This window comes from Sorghum bicolor, chromosome 1, assembly GCF_000003195.3.
Source record: "Sorghum bicolor cultivar BTx623 chromosome 1, Sorghum_bicolor_NCBIv3, whole genome shotgun sequence".
NCBI lineage: Eukaryota > Viridiplantae > Streptophyta > Magnoliopsida > Poales > Poaceae > Sorghum > Sorghum bicolor.
Window position 1 is genome coordinate 524,490 of NC_012870.2, and position 16,643 is coordinate 541,132.

The 16,643-nt window shown below is 43.1% G+C and overlaps 2 protein-coding genes across 2 annotated transcripts; both read right to left on the reverse strand.

Annotated features, from left to right (window-relative positions):
• On the reverse strand, positions 202-1,415 carry LOC8061379 (ribosome-binding factor PSRP1, chloroplastic). The gene has a single exon (XM_002466020.2). The coding sequence runs from the start codon at positions 1,320-1,322 to the stop codon at positions 390-392; it is 933 nt and encodes a 310-aa protein (XP_002466065.1). The 5' UTR covers positions 1,323-1,415; the 3' UTR covers positions 202-389.
• LOC8061380 (sucrose nonfermenting 4-like protein) lies at positions 1,960-8,592 on the reverse strand. The gene is made up of 14 exons (XM_021449794.1): positions 8,093-8,592; positions 7,859-8,012; positions 7,253-7,340; positions 6,595-6,780; positions 6,317-6,451; positions 6,177-6,236; positions 5,530-5,619; positions 4,710-4,841; positions 3,797-3,941; positions 3,524-3,697; positions 3,323-3,386; positions 3,156-3,225; positions 2,611-2,728; positions 1,960-2,514 (listed from the first exon to the last, which is right to left on the reverse strand). Exons 2-14 carry the CDS (start codon positions 7,990-7,992, stop codon positions 2,420-2,422), a joined length of 1,491 nt encoding a protein of 496 aa, XP_021305469.1. The 5' UTR covers positions 7,993-8,012; positions 8,093-8,592; the 3' UTR covers positions 1,960-2,419.

Here is a 16,643-nt window from a genome sequence, read left to right on the forward strand (position 1 = left end):
CTAAACAATTTTTTTTAAGAAGTCGTTTTTCGAAGCTGTTTTAATAAAGTCATAATTTATAACTATAATTTATAACTTTTCACTAAAAGCTCTAGAGGAGTCCCTCGTGACGAGCCAGGCCCTTGGTATTATACTCCGCAAGGCAGGCAGTGTCAATTGCTACTAATACCACCAGTACAACGAACGGGGTATGGTACGAAATGAAGGAGAGTTAAACTTGAGCAATACTATGTGAGTAATGTGTGTGACAGAGTGACACAGACACAGACACAGACACAGCAATGTGCCAATGCATGCAACTGATGGAGATGAGATGTCGACGAGTTCTAGGTGGAGTTTGTTTTACAGTAGCAGCAAGCAAGCAAGCAAAAAAAAAAAGAAAAGGATCATCAGTTGTTGTCGGCGGCGGTGTGCACGGCCAAGGACGGCTCCGGAGCGGCGGGTGGTGGTGGTTGCGCAACGCCGACGGTGTCCTTGTTGTCGAAGTTGCCGTCCTCCTTGGGGATGATGAGGCCGTAGCCGCCTTCCTTCCTGCGGTAGAGGATGTTGACCTGGCCCGTTGCCTCGTCCCTGAAGCAGTAGAAGTTGTGGCCCACGTTGTCCAGCTGCTCCAGCGCCTCCTCCACCGTCAGCGGCGGCATCTCGAACACCTTGGTGCGCACCACCTTGGCGACAACAGTCTGCTCGTCCTCCGCGCCCACGGCCGCAGCCAATTCGTCGGCCTCCACCAGGTCGTCGTCGAGCAGCGGGAGCTCCTCTTCCCAGGCGCCTCCCGCACCACCGTCGCCGTCGCGCCGCACCTCCGTCTCCTTCTCCTTGATCTTGCGGAGCTTGCGCTTGATGATGGCGGCGGCGAGGTCGATGCTGGCGTAGGTGGACTCGGCGTCCTCCTCGGCGCGCAGGACGCCGTGGCGCTTGCTGAAGAGCGTGATCTCGCAGCGCGACGTCTTGGGTCCGCGGCCGAGCTCGCCGCCGCGCGCGGAGAGGCGCACGTCCACCTCCCGGACCAGGTGGCAGTGCTTGGACACCGCCCGGCCCACCTTGTCCTCGATGTGCTCCTTGAGCTTGTCGCTCAGCTTCACGTTCCTGCCCTGCATGATGAGGCGCACCGACGAGAGGGGCCCGTCCCAGGCCATGCGCACGGAGAAGGAGACGCGGCGGCGGAGACGGCATCTGGGGTCGTCCACGGCCACCGGCACCACCGCGGCCAGCCCGCGGCCCAGGAAGCCCGAGCGGAGGGCCACCGAAGCAGCAGCACAGGAGCGAGGATGGCTGGGGCGAGCGATTGCGGCCGAGGGGGAGGGGGACATTGCGGTTGCCATGGTTGCTTTGAATCACAATGGGCAAGCAAAGGCAAGGGGATTGGGGGAAGAGAAGAGACGAACGGACTGAGATGTGGATTGGTCCTATCCACTTCACACTCCAGATTTTTCTTATGCCTTGTTTAGTTCCTGAAAAATTTTGCAAAATTTTTTAGATTTCCTGTCACATTGAATCTTTAAACGCATACATAGAGTATTAAATATAGACGAAAATAAAAACTAATTGCACAGTTTGGTCGAAATCGACGAGACGAATCTTTTAAGCCTAGTTAGTTCATGATTGTATAATATTTGTCAAATAAAAACGAAAATGCTACAGTGTCGATTTTTTCAAAAAATTTTGGAACTAAACAAGGCCTTACTACCGCTACCAACTGGCCAGCCCGCCCGCCCGCCGCGTAAGGGATAGTGGAAACGGATGCATCCCCCCGGTGCCAGTCGCCCGGTCCACATTCTCCTCCTCATCCAGCAGCGACAGCAACGGCGCCTCTAGATTCATGTCTTCGTTTTCATACCACAAAGACTGAATGCTACCGTACCAGCGACGAAGATACACCAGCCTAGTATTTATTAGCATCAATTAAATACACAACATCCAGCCAGGCATCAGGATTGATCGCTCTGATGGAACCAGCAAAACAAACACAAACGGTCTATCTTTTAATGGACACCAGCACTACATGGTAAATGCCCCCGCGAAAGCAATGCCATGTTCAATCCCTAAAAACTAGAATGCATGTAAGAGTTTGTCTCCTTGGGAGCTCCGGCGGTCGGTCCTCTCAGCGACAAAGCAACGCAAGGAAACAATCCAATAAATAAAAATCACCAGATATTTTGGTAACAACGGGAGGCACAAAATGGTTAAAACTTGAAACCAAAAAAAAAAGGAACTTTACAGACCATGAACCCGGACAGCCATTATCCGCAAAGACAAGCCCGCCACCTTCAATCCTGTCTTACTTGCCCAAAGGCCAAAGAGAGGGAGAGTGCCAGAGTTAGCATGGCGGCTTGCTTCACATACACTGCTGTTTGCTACTGTTAAAACTCCCTCCAGTCACTTTGTCACAAACAAATGTCCATGCTCCTCTTCTCTCTTCTCACAAGCTCAGCAAGAACTTGAAAATATCACTCAGTGATATAATGCCCTCCACTCGTTTGCTCCCAGCTTCCACAATGAACACCCGCCTCACCCCTAGCAACAAAATACCAAAAGTGTCAAGACATTATTCTTCACGTTCAGGTTCAGAGGGCATTAACACCAGCAGCCTCTAGGTTCCAGCGGACTCACCAGGATTAGCCAGTCGCTCCATCACCTTTAGCAAAGGATCAGATCGGAGGCACATCTGGCATCTCTGACCGTTAAAAAATCCAAAAGGTGTATTGGCATCTTGTCCAAGCTGCAAAGCCTGAAAATCACAACACAACAGTTTCAAGGCCAAAACCAAAACATATACATAATTCCCTGTTTTCAAATTTCACAGCACGGCCACTTTCTTGTCCTTAATCTTCCTTTCCCTATTCTGTGGTATACAACTTCCACCCTGCTTAAATCTTATCAGCATTGGCTCTTATTACCGAAAAAACAGAGTTAAACACCCCCAAAGCTATCTTCCAAACTGCTCACAGAGAATGTGTACTTATTCAGACATAAATAGCAGCGAGATAATGCATTAATTTCTGATTTCCAAATTCCCAACTCTTCCGTAATAGTTCCTCTAACCAAAACACCATATATATAGTTAAGTTAAACAAGGTCAGCTAGCTCAAACAAGTTGTTTCAGGCTTTCAACCAAAAGACTTAGATTGAGATGTGTGTAGCATTTAGTAGCATACCTGATGAATGGTCATCTCATCCAGCCGAACATGTGTGTAGACCTTGTCTTTTGCTAGGGCTGTGATGTCACTGCAAGGTGAAATGGATAGATAAATACATGGGAAAAATATAAGAAACACAGCCAAAAACAGCAGGCATCTGCAGATTGCAAGTCAAAATGATGTACCTTCTAGAATAAGTGTCAAGCAGGGCGTCATTTTCATCTACAATTGGTACTGAGCTCACTCCAGCTACATACAACAGTGAGTACAAGCTTAAGAAATTAGTTACATAAACAAGAGCTGCCATGGGAAATGCAAGCAAGAGCAACAATGACTACATTTCCAAACTGTAGTTTCAACTCCAGAAAAACAATCAAAGAACATACCTTGAACCAACATGTTAAGGGCAGAGCTAAGTGATGCATTAGGTCGCAACATAGCCAATGGACGACTGTTAGGATCACCAATTTTCGGAACCCAGGAACCCAGTGGAATGGAGCACACTGGTTGGTTCAGAATAGGCAAATTACAAGTCGAGTTTTTGAAATATCTACAAATACCTGAAAAGTACACAGGTTAACTGTATTAAGATACCTTGCAGCAAGTTACTCATCGTCATTGCATAAAATGCTCCATGTTTTCGCATGGGGAGAACTTACATTTCAAAATTCCAGAGAGGGATGCAAGATGCAACAACTGCGGGAATGATCCATCCGATGATGATGAATAAATAACTGGCACTGTAGAAATGCCATTTTGCAAAAGTTTTACTGCAATGTCCCTCAAAGACTCATAAGGGGTAGCCTACACAATAGACGAAAGAGAATAAGAGAATTGGCAAATAAAAAGATAAAAAACTGAGCTTCAAATACAAGGAAAAGAGAAAAAAAAAAAGCACTAAAAGTTTAAAGGCAATTCACATCCTCATATTTCACAACCATGGAACTCGCAACACATATTATGTTAAAGAGTCCAGTAATTCTCATTGATACAAACAAGCATAGACTATGGAATTCAGAAAAGGAAGAACTCTAGCCCTACACAGCCCACTGCTCCCCTTAACACTCAACCCGAAGCAACCCCATATCTACTCCATTTGCTGCCCTCTTACCCTACCTAATCAATGGACCCATCCTGCACCACTTACTCCTGATCTCCTGCACTGCTGCTCCTTTCATACACTCACTAATGCCTACTCATCACCAGCTGCTCTACACTCAAACTGCAGCGGGTGATTCCAGCAAACCTACTGCTCAGGGCCAATCTGGCTATTAGCCAACACCGGTACCACCCCCTCCACCTGAAATGAATGAGCCACAACACCCATTCTGCATAGAACCCAAGCAGCTAGGCCAAACTGTACTCTCAGCCACTCATACATCATACACTCATACATCATAAATGTTAACAGTGACCTTCCAGCAATTCAGAAAGTATCATAGTTTCATCCCGATATAGTACGAAGGTTCAATCATCAATTTCATGATAAATATCAATTCAACATAAAAACACTGTATTCAAACAGTATGAGATTCATATTCACTTTCCAAACATAAACAAGGCACCACTTACATGCACTAGATGCTGATGTGGTCGCCATTGACCATCATTTCTTCCATAAGTTTGCCGCTTAGCCTCTTTCCATGCAGATATCGTATGTGTTTCAAGCTGCTCTTCTGTCAAGTTCGAGCCATGAGTTTCTAGCTGCAGCAGAAGCATGATAATTTTATAAAACAATTCAACCAAAATAACATCCAAAGATAATTTTATAAAACAATTCAACCAAAATAACAAGATAAGCCCACATAAAGCTCAACCATATATAATTATTTACAGATACGCCATATCCATCACATACTATCGTGCTTTCGTTTACAACACACAACAAAACAGTGACACCGTTTAATATGCTAGTCATTTATATCTCTGTTCTAGGAGTACATTGAATTTTGTTCTCCAAAATCCTCCTAATAATGATTCCACAATTTTCAATATATTAATTCTATATTTTAGAACTACTACTGGTCATTTTGGATATAGAAAAATTCAACTAGCATCAATATGATGACAACCAGTTGACATAGCCCAGATATATAAACATTCAACTAGCATCAGTATGACAACCAGTTGACACAACACAGAAATGAGTATTCTAGCATCTCATAAAATGAGAAACACATACTCAAGTAGCCAAAATCACATGTTTTCATTGTCCAACCAATGTCTAACTGAGACTACTACCAAAATCCTCTAAGAGAAGCTCTGTGAAATCTTCTCTGCTATACAATTCCCCAATTCCACATCTAGTTGAGTGCAGAGAAGACATAAGAAAACCAACGTAACAAGAAATTAAAGCAAACTAATAGCAAAGAGCAAAGAAAAAAAAACTTACCTCCCGCAATATAAGTATGAAATCCAATGGGCTCAGAAGACCAACAAATTGACCTCTAAATGAGTCCCAGAGAGGAGCTACAGGAATCCCCTGCAAGTTTAACCATGAAATGAACATATTCAAAATTACACAGATATTGATGAAGGAAGCCACAAAATGGTAAATGGTACTAAAAAAGCACTGCAAGTTGATAAGATGTCATAATAAACCATAATAAGAATGCTGGAATGCATAACAAGAAATGGCAACAGAATGTAGTAAAGACACCGATAATTAAAATCACTTAGTTTTGCAACATGTTCATGGTATTGACTTGTACATACTATTGCAAAGATAGTTGTACGTCTATATGCACTTTACGAGTGTAATTTTGAATTTTCATTCAATTCCAGTGGACAATCAGATTCTGTGGAACCAAATAATACATCTACATATCACAAATTGCTAACCAAAAGCAATATATGAAGTAAGAACAAGTCTAACATGCAGCTTAAGCATTGTGAGCCTGTTTGGTTTGCCTTCAGACAAACCTGCATGGAGCAATCTCCTAGGGCTAAGATGCATGTATGGAGCAGGATATAATAGAGCTGAGATGCATGTATCGAGCAGGAGATAATGGAAGTAACAGATCAGGTAAGACTCAATACCTGTTCATGCAGAATATGAAAAGATTGCTTCACAGGTAAATTAATGTCCAGAGCAATAACCTGAAATTCAAAATATATTAATCATTTTATTAGAAAACTTAAAACTGAAAATAAAACCATGGAATGCACGGCTTACATACCTTGCCCGAATCCGGGAGTAAATCATAGCATGTATGCAAATTCAGATATTCAGAAACGCGGCACCTAGAGATTTGTATTGCAGCCTCTGAAACTCTCGGAGTACCTTCCGGAACGGTACCATCCGACAACGTAACCTGATGAAAAGGATATCATTTATACCCACGGAAATATAAATCACAACACTAAGAAGGATATGTATGTCTAACATAAAATGCTTTAGAAAAATATAAACCAAACAAACAGAACTAACAGATCAAGTATTATAGAACTTCCTTACCGTACGTTGAAAATTTTCATTATCCACATCCATGTTCATCCTGCTTCCAGGTGTGCTTGGACTTAATAAGGCGTTTAGTTGGTTAAATTCCCTTGTCAAGTATAATGTGTTAACTATTCCAAACTCCCCAGATATAGTAGGTTGGCGCTCATCATGCCGCCACTCCCCATCCACAAAGAACTTGTACTGCATATAAGTCAATAACAAAACAGGAAGCTTTTACACACTTGTCACAACTCACAAGGGTGGCATGCACATCTTTTTTTATATAAAAAAATAGAGAGCAGAAAGATAAGTTTGCATGGTTATCAAATGCAGTTACGAAGACTTATTCTAAAAAGATGCAATGTCACATGCATGGCATGCACAGTTTATTAATAAAACAACAGATATTTACATGAAAACATATGGAAAAGCTTTACACTGCACCCAAATCTGATAATGTATCGGAAAAATACAAGCAAAATCCATGAAAAGGAAGAGTACAATAATCGCAGTGTATTAACTGAGGAAAAATACTACAGCGAGAAAAGTTACAAACATAGATGATGACACAGAACGCCAGAACATGAATGAAGTCATGATAAACCAAGCAGAATATCACAGAAGGAACACGACAACGACAACAGTTAAGTAGCCAGAGATAAAGAAGGGGGACCTCGTGAATCCCTGGAGACAGGCTGCAAATAGCCTGAAATACAGTGGGGCAGCCTTCGACAGGAGACATCGGCAAATGTTCCGACCACCTACGACAAAAGCCATAGCGGTTAGGTGCAGACAATTCAGAGGGCGCTGTGAGTTAACGAATGGAAGAGAGAAGTAAAGCCAAACAATTCTGCCTTCACCACATCAGGATAAATAACTGATATAGCCCCCTTGTTCAAGGTAAGCTGCATTGGATTGAGTAAGCTATAGTTCCCTATGATGCATGACATCAGATAGATCACAGATACACTGCACCCGGTAAGGGGGCAGAGCAGAGGGATAAAAAAACTATCTATATCTATTCATGAATTGCAGGAAGAAATCTTGGGCCAGATTCATTGGATTGGGAAGTAAACAACACTTGAGGCAATGGATGGTGCAGCCATCAAACTAGTTGTGCACAAGCAAGAGCATCTACTCTAGTAACATAACAACTAGTCTACTAACATAGCAGTAGCAAGCAGGTGGAATTGCGAGTAGAGAAGTAGATGCATGCATAGTGCTAGAGCGAGAGCAGGCAACGAGAATCGGTGGGGGAATAGAAACATGAGAAGTCAACCTGGTAAAGGAGCCTGAGACGAAGACCCTCTTCCCACCGTAGGGCCAAACGAAGCGGGTGGGGACGGTGGCCCCGCCGGTGCTGACGCCGACGGCCCCGGCGTCGTGGGCGGAATCAGCGCCGTGCGAGAACATGGCGGAGGAGGAGGAGAAGCCTAGCCGCGGATGGGACGAAATCAAATCGGGTGGTGAGGAAGGAGAGGGAGCAAACCCTAGGAGCGGAGGGCGCGCTCACGGGAAGAGGGCGTCAGGAGAGGAGGAAGTGGGGCACCAGCCGCGACGGGATCCTCCGCGTGGGGCACGCGGGAGGGCTCCCCGCGTGAGGAGAGGTCACCCGCGGCGAGGCGAGAGGCCCCGGCCCCGAGCCATCGCTGTCTTCCCACCCGCGCGCGCGCGCGTGACAGGGACGAATCGGGTGGGGGGGGGCGGGCACGGGGAATCGAGGCGAGATCGAAGCGGGAGGCCGGGTGGGTCGCGAGCGCGTGAGGCGGCGGCGGCGGCGGCGGGGAATGGGGATCCGGAGATGCGAATGCGGCGTGGCGTGGCGTGGCGAGGGGGAAGGCGGAGATGGAGATGAAGACGACGCCGAGACGGAGGAGAGAGAGAGAGAGAGAGAGGAGAGGAAAGGAAAAAAGGGCAGGGGATTCCACGAGAGAACTAGTTGTAGTAGTAGTAGGGGAGGAAGAAGGTAGGCAAGCAAGACAAGGGAAGCAAAGGCCTGGCCGTGCCCGTCCGTCTCTCGGTCTCGGCCCGCCTCCCTCCCTCCCTCTCTCCTCTTCCAAGGGTTGAAAACGAGTCCTCCGCCCCCGACCCCGAGGGATCTTCTACGCCTACGCCGTCTTCTCCCTTCACTCACCTTGCTTTGCTGCCTGCAATATGCACAGCCTCAGCCTATTTATTCACGCCACTTCTCACCGATAGGGGAAGACAGGTAGGTGTTTTTCTTTTAACAAAGCACGTCAAATTCATTTATTTATTTATTTAAAAATAAGTTTCTCGACATAAGCGGTGAACGTGCAAATGGGTGATCGCTCACGCATCTCTTCTCTATCTCCACCGACCCGCTACTACCAAGAGGCCGCTAATTTATGTGAAGTCTTCCAATAGGCGATGGCTCACGCATCTCTTCTCTATCTCCACCGACTCGCTACCAAGAGGCCGTTACTTTTATGTAGAGTCCTCCAATGGTTCACGTATCTCTTCTCTATCTCCACCGACTTGCTATTACCAAGAGGCGGCTACTTCATGTGAAGTCCGCCGATGGGCCATGGCTCACACGTCTCTTCTGTATCTCCACCGACTCTTGCTACAACCAAGAGGCAGCTACTTTTATGTGGAGTCCTCGGATGGTTCACACATTAATCTCCACCGACTCACTACTACTATGAGGCCGCTACTTTATGTGGAGTTCCGCTTCACATCTCCTTCCTTAGATGTCTTCCATCTCCACTGACTCGCTACTAGCAAGAGGCAAGACAGGTGTTTTCTTTGTGTGTTTAGCAAAGCACGCAAAAAGAAACATTTGTTAACACAAAAAATGTGTCTCCTATCTTCACCGACACGCTAGAGGCAAGACAATTGTTTTTTTATCTATTCGGCAAAGTAGATAATTCATTTGTCAACAAAAAAAGAATGCAAAATTTCTCACATAAGCGGTGGACGTGCAAGCAACAAGCAAGGAAAACTAGCCAAATTATTATTAAACAAAGACATCGAAAAGCATCAACAAACAACTGGCTATGTGAAACCGCTATTTTATACGGAGAGTTCCCCAATGGCTCACGCACCCCCTCTCTCTGATGTGTCCTATCTCTACCAACACGCTAGGGGCAAGATAGATGTTTTTGTGCATTTAACAAAGCACACAAAATTCTTTTTTAATAAAAAATTACAAAGTTTCTCACATAAGCGGTGAATATGCAAGCCATAAGCAAGAAAAGCTAGATAAATTATTATTAAATTAAACAAGGAAACTAAAAACATCAGCAAATGGTTGGCTAAGTGAAACCATTACTTTAGGTAGAGTCCCCCAGTGGTTCACACATCCTCTCTCTCTCTCTCTCTCTCATGTCCTCTGCCTCCACCGACTCTCTAGAGGCAAGATGGTGTTTTATTGCACGTTTAACAAAAATATAGAGTTTCTCACATAAGCGGTGAACATACAAGCAGTAAGCAAAAAGATAGCTATATTATTATTAAACAAGGAAGCTAAAAACATCGACATTGTTGGCTAAGTGAAACTGATGTTTTATGTGGAGTTCTCTAATGGCTCACACATCCCCTCTTTTCTGATGTTTCTTATCTCCGTCAAGTCGTTATCACCATTCACCAACCCAAGCAAGTAGCAAGGTCCAAGGCAATATAGGCTCATGTGTGAAGCCATAGACAAGAGCATGGGGCTAGGGGAAAAGAGTGCTATTAAACACGCCTAGACTAGCCCTAGTTCTAGATTTAGGATTTTGGCGTTTGATGGGTGCATGTGCTTTGTGACTAACATTCGTTTTGCATGAATCATATCATAGAGTTAATCACAGTGCAAACACGTGGAGGATCACATCCTAAATGGCTTGGTGGCAATGGCTATGTTAAAGCACCACGAGAAGATTACACGAAAGCTCTAGAGAAAGATTTGTACGGGGCCCTTGTGCTTGTCCCCGCAGGCGATCACAGCGAGCAAATCTAGTAGAAGGAGAGGCAAAGAGTGTCAAGTTGATTGTCTAGCTCAAGACTCAACAGGCTAGTGGTCAAGGTGATCTGAGCTTTCGGGCTTGGAGTCTAGCGGAAGGAGTGTCATCCTTGGACTCGCCTCAACTGGAGTAAGTGGTTAGAAGGCCATCGAATCTCTGACAAGAATCACCATGTCATCTCATATGACTTTTGGTTCGCGACTCCCTAACAATAGCTTTTTTGCATATCCTTTTTTTCTAGTGTTGTTGCTCTTTGTGCTTTGTGTAGCTCGAGTGGTTGTGCTAGTGTAGTGCTTATTAGTGTAGCTTTTGTACGTGTTGTTTACCTTTGCTCACTAATATGCCTAGAAGCTCCTTTGTGTTTTAGTTTTTTAGGTTTGTGTGACCTTGTGGACTATATAGGTTAGCTCACTATCTCTGACACCCTAGTTATATAATTTAGTATCTTTTGCAGGGTGCTTGTGGACATAAATAGAGATGTGTAATCGTGGCTAGACCGTTAGTTTATTTTGTTGTTCAATCAGATAGCCTAAGCACTTAAGTTTTATAAACGATTATTCACATTGCTCTCTAGTTGGTCTCCTCGATCCACTTAGTGTGAATCTTTTTTCAAACTAACGATTTAACTTTCAACAACTTCGAAGCTACAAAGGAGTACAAAATTAAAGTTCAATTGTATCTATAGTTATATATTTTGCAATTTTTTCTTTTATGATCATCTTAGGTTTGAACAATTTATACGTTAGCTTAAACTAGTCACAATGTTGCTTTCAGAGTACCTGGCAACGAAGAGAGGGAGAGAGTACCTGGCATCGGGTAGTACCGTTGTGGTTGCTGATGTTTATTTCAATTAGATAAGCTGAGGCATGTAGGTTCACTGCTTGGAAGGTTAAAAGATTATATCCTAGATACAGGCAAGCATCGAGAAAGAAAGGGATGGTATTGTCATCGGAATCCATGTACATGCGCATCGGTGCTGACGATGTGGGTTTTGAAGAGAGTAGGCATCGATATTCTGTGTCATGTGATTTGAACATTGCTACGCTGTGAACAGTCTTATAGCCACCATACATTTTTTATGTGGTTCTTGAGTGGTTTTTTTAGAAAAAACATGACACCCAACTTTAAAATCTTAGCCTTGTTTGGATGTAATTTTTTTTAAGTTTGACACTGTAACATTTTTGTTTGTATTTGACAAACATTGTCCAATTATGGACTAACTAGACTTAAAAGATTCGTCTCGTGATTTACAGATAAACTGTATAATTAGTTATTTTTTTTATCTATATTTAATGTTTCATGCATTGTCCAAAGATTCGATGTGATGGAGAATATTGTAAAGTTTTGGAATTTTAAGTGTATCTAAACAAGGCCTTAATTCCGTCATAGGTTATAAGCTGGCCAAATTACTCATGTATACTATTGTGCTAATTCCGTCATAGGTTATAAGCTGGCCAAATTACTCATGTATACTATTGTGCTTAAACAAACATTCTCTCCGGGGCGGATGCCGGCTCTCTGGCTCCTGTAGCCGTTTTACTGTTTCTCTTCCCAACCCTTCCGATCTCCATCTAAATCCATCCAAATCTCTTGCATATCTGTGTTTCCTCTCCAGATTTTTTGTTTCTTCGTTTCTGTTCTGCGTTTACTGCTGCTAATCTCTCAACCGTCGTGCTCCCCTTTGGCTTTATTTACTCGGCTTCTGAGCTACTTCTGTAGCTCTTCCTTTCTATTCTGATCTCGTTGTTCTTGTCTATTTCTAATCTTTTTTGTTTCCAAATGTGTGTTTACTTATCTGATCTATTGTTCTATCCAGTTGGTTTTGTCTGGTTCCGTCTCATAGCCTAGTTTCGATTGGTTTGCTTACTGTGTAGGAGCATCCCTTTCTTCTCTCTTCATCAGATCCCCTGAATCCATCATCTCTTCCCTCTCCCACCTGCAAGTTCGAGCGCAGTGTTGCTGCTGGCGAGGCTCTTGGTTGTAACCGTGTTTGCTTGTGCCACTTCGGCTGGACGCTGCAGACGTGTTCGCTAGCTCTCCAGGTCGCTGAGGCTGGACGGCGGCGCGTGCGTGTTGGAAGGCCACGGCACATCGCGTAACTGCTCGTTATGAAAAATAGAGTCAAAGAATATGAGCTTACTCAGTTGGAATTGCAGAGGTTCAGGCAGGAGTCTCCGAAGTCAGAAGATGCAACATCTTGGCCGACTCATATCTTCAACCCGTGCTCAGGTAACATTCATATCGGAGACTAGAAATTCACGTGTTACTGCTAATGACTTAACAAATCATTTCCATATGTGCAATAGTTTTGTTGTTCCTGCTATAGGCCTCTCCGGGGGTCTCTGGGTCATGTGGAGTGATGATGTAGACGTGGATATTCAGTCTTCTAGCCATTATTATGTTCTAGCTACTGTTATGCAAAAATCAAATGCTTTGAGTTTTAACCTAGCATGTGTATATGGTGATCCCCATCATCAGAAAACGAAATCCATCTGAAATGATGTCTTAACTTTTATTATGCTGAATCAAGGTAAGCCAACTTTATGTATGGGTGACTTAAACAATATCATGCATCCAAATGAAAAATGGGGGCAGTCACCTCCTTCTATTTCTCGGATTGATAACTTCTGTTCCCTTATTAAGCAATGTGGTCTAATGGATCTTGGATACAACGGTCCTGCTTATACTTGGACAAATAAGCGTTTTACCACTAATCCTACTTTTGAGCGTTTGGACAGATGCCTCGGTGATGCTGAATGGTGTCAAGCTTATCCTTCTACCACTGTTTACCATTTGCCTATGTTATACAGCGATCATGCTCCTATCTTGGCTATCATGACCCCAAACGGTCCCAAGCCAAAAAGAAGATTTAAATTTCAGAATTGGTGGCTAACTGAAGATGATTTCCATGAGACGGCTTTGCAAGCATGGACCCAAGCGGAGGGTAAGCCTTTTCACTTGCGCACAAGAGATTTAGCTAACACCATCAAAAAATGGGTAAGAAAGAAAAAACCTCTCAATCAACAACTCTGTGAAATCGAAAATAATCTTTCTATTCTGCAGCAAGCCCCTCCTCAGCTTATGGACCATGCTAAGGAAGAGAATTTAATTCAGCAACATAACATGATCTTAGACAAAATTACTGATCATTACAGGCAATTATCAAAGAAACATTGGGCAATCGAGGGTGACAGGAACACTAAATTTTTTCAACAAGCTTGTACTAGGAGACGACATAAAAACAGAATTATTTTCATCAAGAAAGAACAAAACATTTTTTTGTCTAGCCCTTTGGATATTGCAAATGAATTTATAAATTATTTCACTACTCTTTTTACTTCTTCCATTCCAAGTGTGGATTTTGATTTTAATTTTGATGGCACCATGACTAATGATTTTACTAACTCAGTGCCAAGTATTGATGAGTGTTTGCAGATTTTAAAGACCATGAGGCTGAATGCTGCTCCTGGCCCAGACGGATTCAATGTTGCTTTTTATAGGGCTGCCTGGCCTTAGATCAAGAACGACATTCATAAATTGATCACTAACTTCTACATTAATGGTAAATTACCTGCTTCCCTTAATGCCACTAAAATTGTACTCATTCCTAAAAAGACCCATGCAAATCTAGTAACTGACTATAGACCCATCAGTCTCGCAAATGTAATTTACAGGCTCATTGCTAAATCTTTAGCAAATAGGCTGAAAGAAGAGCTACCAAATTACATCCACCAAACCCAGCATGCCTTCATTCAGGGTAGGAGAATTACAGAGAACATTATTATTGCTCAAGAAATTGTGCATTCTTTTAATCTAAAATCCTTTAATCAGCAAGCTTTCATGTTAAAGATTGATTTAGCAAAAGCTTTTGATAGAATTGAGTGGTCCTTTATTCTTAATGCTTTGCGTCGTAAAGGATACCATGGACACTTCATCAAACTTGTGCACGCTTGCATCTCTTCCGCTAGCTTTTCAGTCAATGTCAATGGAGAAACGTATGGGAATTTCCAGGCCACAAGAGGAATTAGACAAGGATGCCCTTTATCACCATACTTATTTGTCATTGCTATAAATGAACTATCTTTAAGATTACAGGAAGCGTTGGATAATGCAAATCTTACAGGTGTCACGTTGGGACCAGGATGCCCCCTATCCACTCTATTCTTTTTGCTGACGACCTCATCTTTGTGGCAAAGCTGATATGCAGAAAATACAGGAAATAAATGGTATCCTTCACAACTTTTGTGCGATGTCAGGTCAAACTCCAAACTGGTCCAAATCATCTATTCTTTTTAGCAAAAAGGTATGTCACTCTATTAGAACTCAGATCAAGAGTGTTTTTCCTGTTGCTGATTTCAACCATGAAACTATGCACCTAGGACATCCTTTGCTTGTTAGCCATAGAAACAAGAACAAAGTTTATGATTTTATTTATCAGAAATTCAAAACAAGGCTCACTCTCACCAAGGCTAACACTTTGAGCCATGCTGGGCGTTTAACTTTGATTCAATCTGTCTTTGCTTCGATTCCAATTTATTATATGGCTAATATATTGTTTTCTAAGAATTTTTTGGCCAAGCTCACAACAATCATAAGGACCTTTTGGTGGCAAGGGGTACATAAAGAACAACAAAGAAAGCCAATCCACTACAGATCATGGGAAGCTATTTGTAAGCCAAAAAATGAAGGTGGTTTAGGGATCAGAAATTTAGAATTAGTTAACAAAGGTATGCTCATTAATACTGCATGGAGGCTAGCCTATCACCCTAATTCAACTGTGGCTAAAATCATCAAATCTAAATACTTTCCTTATGGCTCCTTTTGGACTGCTCCTTTCTATTTTCCGAAATCTATGTTCTGGTCCTCTATCCTGAGCATTAGACACCACCTTGAGCAAAATGTCACTATCCAATTAGTTAATGGCAATACTTCTATTTGGTCTCAACCTTGGTGTTCCATTTGGAAAGAGATGCATGATTGCTTAAATCTTGAACAATCTGATTATCAAATCCCTGATAAGGTCTCCGATCTTTGGCTCCCAAACACTAAAAGATGGGACGAGAATAAGATTATGACGCTCTTTGGTCAAGATACTTTGCAGATTCTTTTGCAGATTCCTCTTGTGATGGATGATGGACCTGATATTTTGTGTTGGAAGCCAGTTTCTAGTGGCATATGCACAACAAAAAGCGCCTACAAAATGCTAGCGACTGAGGCGGTGGCAAGAGACCCACCATATAACATTCCTATACAGGTGTTACATATTCTTAAACAGGTTTGGGCAGATAAAACAATTCAGCCTCGCGTCAAAACATTTGCATGGAGACTTCTTAGGCTCGCCCTTGGGACAGCTTGCAGGACCCATAGGATTATTTCGAATATTGATGAGAATTGCTCCCGTTGTGGGAGATCTGAGGACGACAAATATCTTTTCTTTGACTGCAGCTTTGCTCGGGCGGTTTGGTTCGCTTCACCACTTGGTCTTAGAGCTGATGCCTTGCCCCAAGCAAGTCATGGACTTCACTCTCAGATTGCTACTATATTACAGCAAAGGCCATCTCAAGCCACTACAGGTATAGTTTTTTCAATTATGTGGTGTCTATGGAAAGCTCGGAATGATCATAGGTTTAATAACTTAAATTGGTCGGTTCAAAGAGTACTGCATGAGGCAAAGGCCATTGATGGAGCTTACAATATTGCATTTCAAGAATCTATTACGTCTCAGCCTATGATGGATCCTACTACAACTTTGTCTACTACATATGTTTCTCAGTATACTCCCTTGCAGGTTCATGATGGCCCAAAAATTTTTTGTGGCGCTTCAGTCGATTCTCAAAATCGAACAGGCACTCAAACGGGAATTGGAATTTTCATCCTCACTAAACCTGTTAGAAGTCTTTCCTACATGTCTTTTTTTCAGGTTATGATTACACAAGCTTTGGAACCCTTGGAGGCTAAAGCTCAAGCCCTCCTTCTTGGTGCCAAGCTAGCTGCTGCTTTGGATCTTGGGAATACAACTTTGCTAACTGATAATCAGGTGGTGGCTTCTACTGTGCAAGCTGGATCGCCACGCGAGCATCCTGGACATTGGTCGCTACG

Bases quoted from the DNA above. Each gene is read 5' to 3' on its own strand.
- LOC8061379 (XM_002466020.2), bottom strand. From the start codon at position 1,322: ATGGCAACCGCAATGTCCCCCTCCCCCTCGGCCGCAATCGCTCGCCCC.
- LOC8061380 (XM_021449794.1), bottom strand. From the start codon at position 7,992: ATGTTCTCGCACGGCGCTGATTCCGCCCACGACGCCGGGGCCGTCGGC. The intron at 7,341-7,858 runs GTTGACTTCTCA...CTTTTGTCGTAG, and splicing joins GTCTCAGGCTCCTTTACCAG to GTGGTCGGAACATTTGCCGA. The intron at 2,729-3,155 runs GTATGCTACTAA...TGTGATTTTCAG, and splicing joins ATGAGATGACCATTCATCAG to GCTTTGCAGCTTGGACAAGA.